General features: G+C 50.3%; 1 protein-coding gene across 2 annotated transcripts in view; it reads right to left on the bottom strand.

The window, feature by feature from the left end:
• The window catches only part of LOC144167686 (uncharacterized), a 47,671-nt gene that overhangs the window by 11,479 nt on the left and 20,378 nt on the right, over positions 1 to 15,814 (bottom strand). Inside the window, exon 5 of one of the 2 annotated variants that reach the window (XM_077696871.1) lies at positions 2,720 to 3,008. The exons of the other annotated variant lie outside the window; for it this stretch is intronic. Within the exon in view, the coding sequence (XP_077552997.1) occupies positions 2,906 to 3,008 (103 nt within the window). The 3' untranslated portion in view covers positions 2,720 to 2,905. Of the gene's footprint in view, positions 1 to 2,719; positions 3,009 to 15,814 lie in introns of those variants that run through there. 2 annotated transcript variants of the gene reach the window in all.

The raw sequence follows: 15,814 nt of genomic DNA, 5'->3' as shown, positions 1-15,814 counted from the left end.
AGAGAGAGAGAGAGAGAGAGAGAGAGAGAATAAATATTTTTATTCATCGAGCTGAGGCTGATGTGTGGGCCTCGCCCCGTGGAAGGCATCACTAGTCCGGGATCCCTTGACTTCGGCTGGCTGTCCGTGCTCGGGCCACCAGTTTGAACTGGGTATCCGGGTCTGGGGTGGCCAGGGAAGCCTTCCACTGCTCGAAGGGGGGGTTTCGGGTAGTGGGGGCAAGTCTGGAGTACTTTGGAAATCCCATATTATATGGAAGAAGATGCCAGGCTGGGGACAGCAAGCACAGAGGGAAGGTTGTTGGGGGGGGGGGGGGGGGTGAAGGCGGGTGGGATGTGGGTAGGTATTCGTCTGGAGCCACCGCCAAGTTGTAGCTTCCTCTCTAAAGAGGCGCCAGTGTGTCGTTGGGAGGCTGCGGCAAGTTTGATTGTAATGGGCTGAACCTCTGTGTAGCCAGCCACTCAGTGGGTAGGGTTGATCTTGAGGGGGTAGACATTGACCACCTTCGGCAATGGCTCGGTCTATCAAATCTCGAGCAGCGGTGATGCTAGAACAGTGGCGGCATTTCAGCTCTTCGCTCAATCGCCCGTGGCAACGCTCCGCGGCACATTGCGTGATTTTGTTTTTCGCGCAAGTTTCATGATGCTCGACGCGAAACATTACCTCCCTGCCAGGTCCGCTTTAGAGTAGCCGTTCCAGAAAAGGATAGCATACAGGGGGACTATAAGGTCACAGACAGCTCTGTCTTCGAACTTTAAAAATGGACCTAAAAACGTGGTGCTGAATGGGAACTGAAAGCTTTAATGGTCCGAAAATCTGCAGAAATGTTTTAATTCGAACGACAACAACATGAAGGATATTCGAGAAATAAATGATTGTTTCCACCGTTCCCCAAACAGCAAAATGTATACAATACAATTTTTACGAGCATAGCAATGCGAAAGTGCACTCACTATGCACACAAAAAAACTACATACGGCGAAAATACCAGACAACGCCTGTAGTGATAAGAACACATTACCTTACGACGCTAAAAATACGTATAAGAACATATTACCTTACGACACTAAAAATACGTAAAATATACGCCCTACCTTTTCGCCAAAAGTTGAGAACATGGCGAAAGGTCAAGTAGAAGCTTATTCTTTGCTATGCAAGTTGGGTTCAGTAGCAGTTTCAAGAAATTTTACGATTGTATTCGGCGTGGCAGTTTGTTTGCTAGACGGTGCACACCAATACTGCATTTCAGGGAACATAGCCTAAGTGCGAAGCTGTTACACCCGTATACTATACTCAATTCTAGTAATAAGTGATACGGGGAGGTGTCGTTCGGCCCAAACTTAAGATAAGCGGTGCTGCAGCTAGTGAAAGCTCGCAGCTGTCATTGCAGACTAACTGTAATGATTTAAAAGAAACTAAAAAAAAATCGTTGAATGCTCGGTGCTGCGGATTTCGAATAAGTTCATCACCCCGGACGTAACTAAATACGGCAGGGGAACGGAAGCGCAAGCCGAACCGCATAAGCTGTAAAATATAAACAGTAATCTGGATACGACGTCAAGTGAGTACACAAAATAAAGCAAATGTACTAACTCCTCTTGACTCGTTTGAGAAATGTCGCATCGGCTAAAGCGCGAAAGTTCAGGTTTGCGGCGTAGTGCTCACCACAATCCTTTAATCAATTTGTTAAAATTTCCATCGCCCCATTCATTACCGCATACTTTCTCACAGCACTAACGGAAATGTCGAAAAAAATGTCCGTTATGCACCCTTAAGTACCGTATAAACCGGATTATAGGTCGACCCGGTATATAGGTCGACCCCCTACCTTGAGGTGGGAAAAGTTCACAAAAAAAATAATTCGGCACAGAAGCGCACTCACAATGTCTATATTTATTTTCGACGCCCGTCCGTCACTGCCACTCACTATGCCTGCCGAAGTCACTCGTCCGAGCTCTGAGAGTCGTCCAAGGATGACTGCTTCACACTGTCATCTTCCATGCCATCAGGCGCGTTGCTGATGGAGCACTTCCTGAACGCTCGTGTAACTATGTCGTCCGGCACCGACTGCCCAGAGAAGGACACCCAGCTTGACACGGTCGCAACCGGCCCGTATAGGTCTTTTTGTTGTCGCCGGCTATCCATTCATTGTACAGTTCGCGGAGCCCGTCCGCGCATGGCCGCCGGAGCGATCGTGATCGAAGTTCCCGGACGAAGTCCGCCACTTTGTTCTCCAACTCGGGGTGCACCGCTTGATGTCCACGGAACGATCGGTTTCGGGGGTTGCACGCGTTTCCGCGCACAGCTTAGCTTTCTGGCTCCGCCAGCACCGCACACTTTTCTCCGAAATGCTTAACTGGCGTTGCGCCACCATATTCCCATTCTGCTCGGTGAATCAATCGCCGTCAGCTTAAACGGCGCGGTGAACTGGCGTCGACTGCCGCCACTCATCTCGGAACAGAGACGTACAGAAATGTACGCACGCACGCACATTAAACGAGTAAAAACGAAAAACTAGAGAAAAGCGAAATCAAATGAAGGCCTGATAGTGCTAGAGAGCAGTCCGACACGAACGGCGATGGCGACGGTCTGCGCTTGCACATTGTTGCCAGACAACCATTTACATTCTGCCAATGACCGCTATATAAGACGAGGGGTGACTTGTGCAGATTTTTTTGGAAAAAAAAACTCGACCTATATTCCGGTTTATACGGTATCAGCACTGACCGAGCGTGAGAATGCATTGACAGTATGGTAGTCGGGACTGCTTCCAAGCTGTTTTGGGGGCGCACGCACGTGACGCCAGTAAGCATGCATGGTTGCGGGCCTGTTGTATTTGAAGCTACTGGGCGTACAATTTTATAAGAAACAATAAGTATAGGCAACGATAGTGGCTTGAACAGCATTAGGTCTTAAAGCAGGCTTTCCGACACAACTCCTTCGTTGAGAAACGGTTCCTTCCCGTTAGGCACTTCGGTTCCGAGGGGTCCGTCGGAACGCACGCCACCCTGCAAGGAGGTAGATGGATGATGCAGTAGCCTGAACGTTGAACTCGGAAGCATCGAAGTTCATCACATATTCAACTTCTTAAACTTCGAAAATGACCGCATAGACAGATGGACCTTTAGTATGCCACTTGTCTTCAGTGTCAGTTTTTTCCAGCCAAATTTTTTTGGTTTTTCGAAATCCTGTCCGACCAATTATCTCCATTTACGCTACTATAACGTTAAAAGAGGAACTTTCGCGAAATCTTATTATTATGGAAATGCAGGGCGTTACACGTTTCACCATTTTCCGTATTTTTTTTTTATTTTCTCGTTTTTTAGTGTTTCAAAATTTCTTTCTACCAGTTATCTCGTTTACGCTAATATAACGATTATTGGTGGTAATTCTGCAAAATCTGCATTATTCTGGAAATGCAGATACGATTTGCCATTTCCCGTATTTTTTCATATTTTTGTTATTTGTTTTTGAAACATTTTGTTCAACCAATTATCTACATTTACACCATTATAACGAATACAGGTGAAACTTTCACGAAATCTGCATGGTTGTGGAAATTCAGGACGTTAAAAGTTTCGCTTTTTTTCGGTATTTTTTAATACTTTTCTTAGTTTTTTAGTTTTTCAAAATTTAGTGTGACTAGTTATCTCCAATTACGCCATCATAGCGATACAGGTGTTACTTCCGCTATAGGTTCATTTTTGAGGAAATGCAGGGCGTTACACAGTCCCGGCTGGGGAGGTACTCGGCAAAGAATGCTACGCATTAATACCGGGCAGCAACGAGAATTCACGGTTAAGTTTAGAACCGTTTCTTAAATATGCAAAATTAACGTACACAAGTAAACCACACTGATACCTTAAGCGCCTGATCGACTGCGTTCTTTATTTTAGAGCCTTTTCGCTTATTTAAACATGCGGGAACTTTGTGGACTTTCGCTTTCCGCGAGGAGATTTATTTTTGACGTGAAGCTCGTATATGCACGTGCAGAAGTACAACACCAAAAGGGCCATTCTGTGCGTGGATGCACTGTTATTCTTGCGGGAAAACAATCTTTTTCAAGCGAACGGAGTTCTAATCGACGGCATCCTGATCAGTGGCTGTGGCGTTATCACCTTAACTGGAGCGCCACGTTTGAAGGAGCTCCGCCTGGGTGGCTGACAGACCCTACAAACGGCAAAGTTGCGTATGGCAGCCGTCCCTGGTCAAAGGTAGCGGTGAGAACCATAGTTATCTTCGGGATATTTTTTTGAGCCACTGCCCCCGCATCGAAATGATCGGAACCTGATGAAAACAAACCGGCTTTGCCATTTGTCTGCCGGACTTGCTCAGCTGAACGCAACAAGTACCACCGTGTACGTTATCTTCACTGATAATACGATGCAAAAATACTGAATGAGGGTTCGGCATATTCTTTCGCGAAAGCATTTCTGTTGGCTAGCTTTGTCGACGAGCCTCTTGCCTAAGCCGACTATATCCTACAACCTCGGCATCTGACTCACTGCAGCTAGGTTTTAAGTGCGAAGCACTTCTTAGTCGGGCCTACTCCTGCTTCCACCGCCGTCCTCCGTCCGCAGCCTAGCAACGGAGCTAGCTACCGTGCCTAGCAACGGCGCCGGATTTCCGACGCGTGAGGGCGCTCGCATAGCGCCTCCTCTCCCCCCTCGCCTACTCTCCTAAAGCCCCTTTACTACTCTCCAGCTCGCAACACCCTCTCTCGGCGCGCCAGCCAGGCCACTACACTATATATAAAAAAAAAAACAGCATCCGGCGCCAGGTTTCGATCCGAGGACTTTGCGGCCGCAGCGCGACGCTCTACCGACTAAGCCACGGACGCGACTTTTTTTTTTTTTTTTTTGTAACAGTAACTTTATTTACAGATATACATACAGGCCAGATGAAGTGGTTACAGAGGTTTCAGAGAACAGTGCAACATCCTTTGCTCACACAGACAAATAATCGCGTTCGGGAACTGAACAAGCCAAGACAAGATTCAGCGTGTTTCGCCAGAGGAGTGGAAACCATTCGTAGGCAGTGCCAGCAAAGTCACGTAGTGCTGGCGTGGTTCCTAATAGAAACACTTACAAATGGGCGATGGTGTCATTTGTTTACAGTAAACGGTAATGAAGTAGGGGCAAGGGGTTGGGAGTAGAAGTCGTTAGTGGGCGGAAGTGGCCCATGGTGCTGTCCCGCTTCCGGCCCTCAGATCAAGTGCCATCTCCTTTGCTGCTCTACCTTAAACTCCATGAGGGCTCGTGAGCCCCGCGCCAGTGAGTCGCGAAGCTCAGTGTCTGAATCGGGCCCGTCAAGGGCGGCCACTGCCCACTGCGCCTTCTGTACAAAGTGCCTCCACGCCGGCCGCGGGTTTTCGGCACATTCAACCACGTCGACTCTCGCCCTCCATAGTGAGTGGAGACCTATGACGTGGACGCAGTCACGGAGGAGCGGGTGCTCTGAGGCCGCTTCCAAGAACCTCAAGTTCATCCAGGTGAGCTGCCAGTACATGTCGAAAGAGCACTGCAGCTCGTCCCAGAAATACGACGCCGTGTTGCACTCCAAAAAGACGTGCTCTGCCGTCTCCCTCCTTCCACACAACAAGCAGTTGGTCCCTCCAGGAAGAAAGAAGCCCCTCTCCCCCTGTCTTGCCTTAGTGGGTAGAACCCCTGTGTGAAAGCGGAAGAAGAAATCCTTCGAACCAGAAGGAATGGGGAGCTTCCGCACTCGCTGATATCAGTGTTAGTAACGCGCGTTATATCTTTAATGCATTCAAACTACGTCGTCAGCGGCGTGCGTTGGCGACTCAGCGGCGTTATAGCGGCTTGATAACTGCGTGGTGTACAGGTGATACTACAAACCCGCTAGTTCTGCATTCTCTCACGTGACTGCGCCTCCTCTCCCTTCACTCCGGTCGGCACTTCGCAGCTGCGGTGCGCTCCTCCTCTCGAACATACACGTTAATTCACCAAGATTTCCGCAGAGGGACAAACGAGGCGTGTTAAGCCGAACGTGATCACGAGGGGGTGTTAATGTAACTAACGGGCAAAATGCCACCAAACTTCAACAAACTCCCCCTCATAGCATCACCCCGTGCTTCGCACTTCCTCATACTCCCCTTCGGGGAAATGCGGGGGAATTTTTTTAGGGACCACTACTCATGCTGCTGCGCCAATGCTTTCAGATAAGATGAAGGCCGATCAAGACTGCAGGGGTAATTTCAGACGCTCGCATGTTTTTTTTTTTGTTTTGTTTTGTTTTACTCGTCGTAATCTCATGGGAACTGACTGAACCCCGAGTGTTTCTTACTGTGTTTCCTTTTTTTTATTGATTATAGCGTTTAACGCACCCGGCGTGACGTAGGCGATGAAGCGCGCCGTAGTATAGGGCTCTGGGTTAATTTTGACCAACTAGGGATCTTGAACGTAAGCTGAAATTTCGTACAGGAGGGAATAGAAGAAATACGAACAACGGAGCACACAGCCTCGCGGACCCAAGGTTCAGTCTCGCGGGCAAACATGGAGCTGTCTGTTGCCGTCCCGTGTCGGAGGCATATTACTGTTTGTGTAACAAACCAACCCAATCCACTCGACCACTGAGAAGACACCGTACAAGTCCCATTGCGCCGGTTGATGACCACATTTAAACCACCCGCCAGCACAACGGTCATGTCATCGGTAAGGGCTTGAAACTTACAGCTTCGCGTGCAGCCCCCCCCCCCCTTCCCCCCTCGTGCACGCCGGCAACCGGCGAATGAAAGAAAGAAAGATAGAAGTGAAAGAAACCGTCGAAAATGTCGCTCTAAAAGGTCTTGAAGCTGAACAAGTAATATCGCCCCACGTCGGCGTTCTAAGCGGGCACGTTGCCGGTCTTTCGGCAGGGATTCGCTGCTACTCGACGAGCTGGAACTAGAGGACGCAACAGCGGCGGCAGCGGCTTTCTATTGTCTTCGCGCCTATTCGCGCTTCTGTTCGGGCCGACGCTTCAATTCCCGCTCTTCCTCCGAGCGAACGACATGCGTCCGTTCCGTAGCAAGTTAAAGCTGGGTCTCGAGCTTTATTCTAGCGGACAAACATGTGGCTGTACGTTTACGTCCCCAACCTTAGCCACCTACTGTTTGTGTAAAAAGCCCACCCAGACCTAAACCGCTCGATTACGGAGAACAGCTGACAGGACGCATTGAGCCTTGAGACTTTCATGTTTCAACTCTAACCAGCACAACGGGCATTATCGGTAGCGGCATGGAGCCCAGCTGTGGGTGTACGCCCCCCTTCTCTACCCACCCCTTCGCAGCCCGTGCTCGCATAAACCGGCAACCGGTCATGGGCGCATAGTTAGGCGTGGAATACACCGGCGACAAAGTCGCTCTGAAAGCCTTTCAAGTTGAGGAATAATTATGGGCTCACGCCGGCGTTCCAACCGGGCAAGTGATTCTTCAATTCACACGTACAATGTGAGGTGGAATTTGAGGCGGCCATGGCGGCGGCGGCTTTCGGTCATTTTTACGCCCATTTGGGCTTCATTGTGTTCTCCGCAATCATCTGACAACGGCGGTACCACAGTGTCAGGCGATAGCGGAACTTGTGAAAGAGGTAGTGGCGAGGGGAGTAGGAGTTGCGATAGAGTGGTCGACAGTGGCGAGAAGGAGCGGCCTTGAGATAATCGGCTTCACCAGAATGAAACCTGGGAGGGAGGGGGGGGGGGGGGGGGGTTAGACCAACGCCACCTCTATAAACATTGCCTAACGCGTCAACAAAAAATGACCAAGCAGCCACTCTCCTGTTGCTCTCTCCTACCCTTTCCCGCTCCGTAGCCTTTGTAGCGAAAGAAGACCAGCGTCTGACTTACGATGTGGTGATCGAGTCGATTAGCGAGGAAGTGAGCGCCCCCCGACCCTCCTCTTCCTTTCCTCCTACTGTCGCCCCCTGCGTGCCCATCTTTATTTCTTAACACACTCCCGCCGCGGCGAAGTTGGTTAGGGACTAGCAGGGGTAGTGGCAAAGTCCGCATCCCACTACGACCACTTGTGCGACTTCCGTAGCGGTGCATGATTCCACCGCAGCGATGCTTGTAAGCTGGCTGGGGGATCCCGTGGAGCATTTGGCAGGGTGTCTCGGTGTCGTCGACCTCTGTAGAGAGCGTTGTCAATCGAACGAGGCAGTACAAGTCCATAGCCAGCGTCATGGGCAACGAGAGCTTGCTGGTTTGCTGGGTCAAAGTTACTTAGGGCTAAAATTGACAACTGCGAGTGTTCGTATGGGCCCCCGGGAAAAGAGAATATGCTCAAGGTTTTCGGCCAGAAGGTAGCCGCCGGGATCGAATGGGAACAGCTGATGCGGACGGTCAAATTTACAGAGATCATGCGGCGAGCGTAGTGGCACTGTCGTTGCGCCCACGTCTGATAGGCGTTCCGTGAAGTAATCGGTGTGTTCCAGAAGCCCACCAGGTTTCTCTGCGAACCACGGGACTTCGCTCTCTTCGGAGCTATAAACACTGTAGAAAGGCGTGTCCATTATCTACATGCTCTTGTTGAAGAAGGGGTAGTCACCATCGAAGCTTTTGTTGAGGATGCCTCCCCACCGGGCATGGACTAGCGCGGCCGAAGCTCGCTTCCAGCGTCGAAGCGCACTCACAGAGCGTCGGAGAAGCAGGTGCTTCGTTAACCCCAGAAGCGAGTTCACCTTCTGCACCAATAGTGTTTTCGTTGCTGGACCCAATGAAAATATCGACTCGAAGCCGGGTTTCTGAACTGCTTGCGAAACGAGAGATGCGTCGCTGACGTAAGGATCGCAACATGGAAGCTCGGAGGTCTCCAAAACAAGAGTCGCATCATCGAATCTAGGGCCGTGGAAGAACGGGTCCGACGTCTCCGTAGCGGTAGTCAAGTCGTGAATGCGAGGGTTGTGGAAGAGCTGTATTGGCGTCTCCGAAGTGAGAATTGCTTATGTGACACCAGCGTCCGTCTGAGGCCACTGAGAAGTCTCCAAAGTAGAAGTCTTGTCGGCGAAGCTAGATTCATGACAGGGCCGCTTGGCCGACTCAGCAACGATAGCCGCGTCAGCGATGCCGAGGTCTCTGGAGTGTCCTTGAGACTTCTCTGAAAGGGCAGTCACGGAAGCAGCAGGACTGCGCAGTTGCTGGCGCCTCTCTCCCTGACTGAGCACCTCGGTGTCCTGCTTGGCGTCCTGAAAGGCCGCAGCGCCTCCGTCCTCGCTGTCCTGTTCTTCTACCCGCGCACCAGTCGTTTCCCGGACGGGCCGCACGTCACACGGAAGCATTGGCCGCCGGGCCTCCTCGGGAAGCTGAGCAAATAGTCGAGGTTGCGATGCGAGTAGTAAACAGGACCGCCTGAGGTTGAGGGACGGGGCTTGCGGAAGAGTCTTGGCTCGCGGAGAAGCGTACGCGCGTTCGCAGGGCGCAGATACGCTCGTCGTAATCGATCGCTTCCAAAACGTCAGCATCAAATTCTTCATCCTTCAGGTTCTCCTGAACTTGAGCGTCGAGTTTGTGAAGGCTCACCTGGTCATGCAAAATGAAGTCGAGGACATTTTGTCTGTCAAGGGCCGTTGCTGCCTGTCTCCGCAGCAAGGCGTCGAGGACTATCATGGTCCCGGAGATGGTCGCTCGCAGGACATCTCGGCGAATACGAGGATCGTCCATGGCACCAGTCGATGAAGCAAGACGCTGGGGTTTCGAATACTAGGGGTGAAGGGCGGGCTTGGGCACGAGCCGAAAGGGGCGGCGGTCGAGGGCAAGGCTCCCAGGATAAAGCAGTACGAAGGTATCCAAGCCTCGCGTGCCTCGGAGCCGCTGCGCCGTCAAACGTGGGTCCGCTCGTGCCTCGTTACCCGGGTTTCACGGCACCAGAAAATGTGTAGCGAAAGAAGACCAGCGTCTGGCTTCCGATGTGGTGAGCGAGTCGATTAGAGGGGCAGTGAGTGCCCCCCGATCCTCCTCTTCCTTTCCTCCTACTGTCGCCCCCTGCCTGCCCATCTTTATTTCTTAACAGCCTTCCTGCGTGCTTTCATGTCTAGAGTTCCTGTATATAGCTCGCGATATACAGGAACTCTATTCATGTCCACCAGCCAGCGCCGCTTCTCGGAAACTATGCAGAATAATTGACAGTTTGTCTAGCCTTCCCCAGGCGGCGCTCCTACGCCTTCGAGGCAAGCTGACAGACACACGCTGTAAAAGTGGGTGCAGTGTTCGCGACTCCCGAGCAGTGACGTAAGGCGGGACGTCCGCCGGCGCGCGCCACATAGCGGATGAGTCCCTGAACTAAGAGTCCCTACCCACGGCCTCCGCGATCGGCTGCCGGCGGCGCGCCGTTGCTCCGGCCGTCCCAATCGCCCGGAGAGAGCGTAATTCCGAAGAGGCCGTTTAGCCGTTTTCCGCCGCACCGCGGCGCGCGGAGCCGATGGTTGAAACGAAAGCCGGGTATGCTGCAACGCTTCTCGAAATGGCGTTTTGTCAACTTTCGCGCTTCGTATCGCAATAAAAAGAAAGCATAGATGCAAAGCGACTCATAGAACCTGATAATAATGAATTTATTTTACCTACGATTGCAGCTATGCGACTTCTTTAACACGTGCCACATGACGCCTTCGACACACAGACAATATTCCCTACTACCAATGGAAAATTTCTGGTGCTTAAATAACGTTCGGTTCGCTAAAAGGTGATTATTTTTTTAGGTATTTCTTGTCCAGGCTTACGTGCTTTATATAATCTGCATGGTCAATGCAGTCAGTAGAGCACGGGGCGCGATCGCGTCATACGCACGACGGATGGCTGCGCTCTTATCTGGCCTTCGAATTAATGCCTGTTGGGTCAATGCACTCGTGACATTTTTAGGATTAACACGTTTAAAGAGTATTACGTTGAGCGATACCGCAAAGATATGGCAATCTGTTCTACACATCGCAACAAAAATCAATTAAACAACTTGAAGTCAGATGCATCCCGATTTCGTTGTATTCTTAAACGTATTTCGGTGACGACAGGCAAGCCCAATTTTCCCTATTTTGGACCCAAGACTAAATAAGGACATTGAAATTTTCGATTACTGATATCGAAGCCCATCCATGTGTAAAGCAATGATGACAGGTTTCATGTTTGCTTTGGACATTTACACACTGCAGCTGTTTTCAGATGCCCGTTCTTCCACACGAAAATATGCGATACTTGTCCGTACGAAAAAAAAAAAAAAGGGTGGCGACAACAGTGTTTGCAAAATCATTTAAATGGGACAGCGCACAACCTGCATAAAACTCCTCGTAAGATTTTCTGCGTTTTGGGGGGCAACCGAATTCTTGTAATGCTGCTTTCTTTAGATAGGACAGTGTGTCTTTCGTTTAGAGAAAACTGCATAAAGAAGAAATAACACCATCGTAAACGGCGGCTAATTGTTAGCTTAGTTGCACGCCGCAAAAAGCGAATATAAATTGAAATCTCGTAAATTAAAAAAAGGGCATGTGTGTAAGAATATAATCAATAGGCTGCATAGCAGGTGTTTCTTGGACGAGGTATCAAGCAAAAATATACAAATGTTCAACTTCTAAAAATAACTGGCAAAATCAAACACGGCGCCAATATAAAAATGCAACCACTGCGCTCGATTGTTTTCCATAACCCACCCTATGCGGAAATAAAAATATAACTGCTGTTCCAACAAGCAAGCACCCGATAATTCTGTAGCCGAGAAGTTTTCGCACCCAAATATCCGCGCACCTGAATGTCCGCACGGAAATGTCCTGCACCGATCAAGCGCAGCAATCACAGCGCGATTAACTTTTCAGTGCTGTTCCTCGAAGCTTCTGAGACAAGCGGACTTCATGACCCGCTAGTACGGTTTGTCAGCTCAACGAAAATAAAGCTGCAACACAGTTACGCGAATTCCGGCCGTGAAAACACGCAGCAACTCAGGCCTCACAAAGCCGGCCAGGAGAGTCGGTGCAAGCTGCCGATAGATAGATAGATAGATACTTGACGGTCGTTCCCTTTGAAGCGGGCGGGCGCCTCAGAATAGGGTCACCCAGACCAAACATGAAAACAAAAAAGCACTAAAGAACAAGGAACAATGGGCTAAGTAAAAAAGAGAAAACAATAAATCAAAAACATCACTGCAGAACAAAGAACTACAGGACGCAAAGAGCAAAGAAAAAAAAGGAAAAGAGGGAGCAGATACAACACTAAGTGAAGAACAAAAAGGCGAACAAAAAAAAACGAACAAGCAAAAGTCCGATCACACGACAGAGTCCTATATTCTGGGACAGCTGCGTACCATTGTCCACCAGTGCGTTAGGCGGCGCTTCGTCGTGGTTACTACAGCGTCCGCACTTGTACACATGGCACTGTCGGTGGCGTCGTCTGTGGGCTGTGGTGGTTGAAACCCAAGTGCCTTTGGTAGGGTGGCACCCTCTACTGGGGGTGGAGAGACACCCGGACACAGCATCACAATGTGCTCCATCGTCTCCTCGGTGGCACCGCAGGCTCTGCACAGCGCTGCCCGCACTTGGTCGTCACCGTCAAAGCGACGTCTGTAAACGAGCGTGCGCAGTGCTCCTGCTCGAGCCTCAAACAGCAGCGCGCTCCCAGGACTGTTGTCGTAGATCCGCTCCACTCCTATGGAAGACTTGTGTTCACAGTACGTGGCAAGCGTCGATTTGTCCGCACTGCTTCTACGCCATTCTGCCTCCTCTTCCTCTTTGATCTGTAGGCCTGCCTGCCGTTTCCACGCTGTCTCAGACTCCGCGCGTAGAGGAGTGCGAAAGAACCCATACTTCTTTTCGAGGTTGTATAGGGACCGGGCAGCTGGACGGGTGGCGCCACCACTCGGCGCTCCGCTCGTCAGTGGAATGAGCCGATGCATTGGACTACACAGCCTCCCGTTGTTTTTGTCGTGTTTGCTTCGGTGCTTTGTATGTTTTGGTGACGTTGTGAGCAGCCATGTCAGATGAAACGAAGTCTAGACAGGTGTGTTGGGTTCCTAGATGCAGTAATGACTACGTAAACTTGTCGGACGCGTCTAAAGTTGGGTATCGGCTGCAATGGCATGAGCGCTTTTTGCAGCGATCTGCGCTTGGCTCCACCCGTTCTGAGTACGAATAAAACTACTGTTATTAGTATTATTTTCTTCTTAAATGCACTAATGGCTACGCAAACTTATCGGATGCTTGTAAAGTTGTGGAAGGGTTACATTGACACGAGCGCTTTTCGCAGCGCTCTGCGCCTGACTCCGCGCGATCTGAGTAGGAATAAAACTATTAACAATATTAGAATTCAATGACTACGGTTTCAATGACTACGGTTTCCACGCCAGCTTAGCGCTGGGATACCTCGATACGTGTGCTTTAAAGGGGTCCTGAAATACCTTCCGCCGATGCATGGATGTACATGCACCCAAATAAAGCAATGTATTTGCAATCTCCTCCCGCAAGAATTTTGTTAAAGCGATGAGTATTAGCTGAGAAATCGTAAATCAAAAACCGCGCATTATCGTCGCTCCGAGTTTCCTCCTCCTTTCGACTTACTCTCCGCTGTTGACGGCGCGCCAGCCTTGCCTCCCATGATGCTGCGCTCCGCAGCGGTGACGTACTTCCGCTATTGTGCTGCTCAGACTGTCGTCTGCTACGGGCAAGCTTTGTTGACACCATGAATCCCGCACGCACTCCGCTCAAGGCTGGAAAGGCGAACGAAAAATCTGGCCGCATGTATGCGGCGGCCTGGCCTTGCCCTTTCGCGGTGTACGTTGCTGGCGGCACATGACTTTTTATCGGCGGCGAACTCGCAGCCGCACGGGGAGGGTCGTGCGCTCGTTCGCTTGATGCACCGCGCACTGTTTATCCAAAAAGCGCCGTATCAGATGTGGCCCCACTGGTGCCGGGTCTTATTTTGCGGCGGTGGTAATTCCTGCCGGCGGCATGTGAAAAAGACATTTTAAATCGATACAGAACCCGTGCACAAAACGCTTCAATCATGTGACCAGTTCAGCTTGGGGCGACGCGTGGTGGAGAGCGGCAACGTTGGCAAAACATTCTCCGCCGCGGCTCTGAGCTTTCTAGCGCTGGAGCGAGCGCCATTTCTTTGACAATATCAAACATCGGTTGCCTTGGCAACAAGGCACAAACCGCTCCAGAAGTCAGTTACGGTTCCGTGATCCCGGTTCAGCTTGGGGCCCCACCTCGCGACATGTGGGCACTGCAGGCGTGCGAGATGCGTTTGGCATTACAGGAGGCGATGGTGTGTGTGTTGTGGACGCCTTTGTTTCGCGATGAAATGCGACGTTGTGCTTCTGCGGGTGGATAGTTCTTCCCATGGTCTGGATTATCTTTCTCGAGCGACGTACGACTCAACCTCGCATGGGGTATGTGCAGTGTGCGTGGCTAAAAGCCATCGGCTTGTGCGCCAGAGTTAAGTGACTTGCTGTTCGTCCCCGCAAACCGCGCGCGAGGTGAGTACCGAATTTACGACGGGCAGGAGGCAACCCATCCTCTGTCAATCGTGGTTCAGACTTTCAACGCATGTTGTGACGTTGTGTTCGTTAAAAACGCATCTCTGGATTGTTTTGAAGTTGAATAAAATGTATGCGTCAAACCCGGGCATTCGGCTCAGGGCGTTCTCTGCGATTGCTCGAAAGAAGTGCCACGGGGCTTGAACGCTTTCTTTATGGAACGTACTCAGGTAAGAGAATATCCATGTCGTGTTATGGCCGTGTTGCATTCAATACAAACGGTTAAGCGTTTGTTTTACACTTGTTTCGTTTGTCGTAAAATGCCCAAGCACTCCGGCACTCCGCTGGCAGATCAGCCGGCGAGCCGACGCTGAGCAGACGACTCATCTCTTTGCCGGAAGTGCGTGAAAAAGCCGCCCAATAGCACGATGTCTAGCTCATGACGAACATCTGGGAATCGATGATGTAGACATGTGAAGATGGCGGCGTCCAAAAACACGAAGGAAAGGGTGAGAAAAAAACGACAAACTTTGCCACAAAAGTGTGAGCTTTCCGCTGCGCGTAAAAGAGTAATACTTGGCACAGAGGACGTTGACGACCCAATCTAACGGTTGCGCTAGTTCATTTAGTGTGCTCAAAATGCCTTTCAGGGCCCCTTTAAATAGAAAGGCACCTGCATACGCGATGGATTACCGTGTAGCCGTAGAAATGTTGCGGTAGTTTACACTTTCTGTAACCGTAAGGTTTGTACCTTCGGTTTTGGTGAGCCACACTGTGACAGCATGGGAGCCTGAAAGCGGAAGTGGAAATCCCACGTTTGTGGTGGTCATTTTATCAAGAGCCAAAGTTATTCACCAACTCAAAAGCCCAAGCTACAAACCATCCCTCCTCCCCTTCCCGTTTTACCACCTGCGTAGAATAAAGGCTGGTACCGATAGTTAAAAAATGTGGCAGTGTTAACGTCAGCCGGTGTTTTTTAATGCTTAAGTATTATTTACAGAGTACCTAAAAAATCGTGTACTGCCTGGTGAAGACACCAAAAATGCGCGATTATAGTTGCCTCAAATATGGGTGCATGAGCCCGAGTCCTCCACCACAGACACATTTCCGACACGCTGGAAAAAGTTTAGATTTGGAGAGGGGGCATGGAAGTTCAAAATTAGACAGAAAAATAATCTAGCCCTCCGTATAATGATTATGATGGTTGAACACAAAGCTTTCTTCGTGCGAAATCGAATGGGAAATGGTCAAAGTCAAAGACGCTGCGATCAAAAGAGCAAACTGCGTGCTGGTCAAATTCGACGCTTAAGTAGTCAAAGTTTAAATCCAGAAGGCAACCAAGGAAACCGATACGATAGAGCTTTG

This window comes from Haemaphysalis longicornis, unplaced genomic scaffold, assembly GCF_048455015.1.
Source record: "Haemaphysalis longicornis isolate Haplotype H1 unplaced genomic scaffold, Haemaphysalis longicornis Haplotype H1 scaffold_2, whole genome shotgun sequence".
Classification (NCBI taxonomy): Eukaryota; Metazoa; Arthropoda; class Arachnida; order Ixodida; family Ixodidae; genus Haemaphysalis; species Haemaphysalis longicornis.
This window is presented reverse-complemented; position numbering and strand designations above follow the sequence as displayed.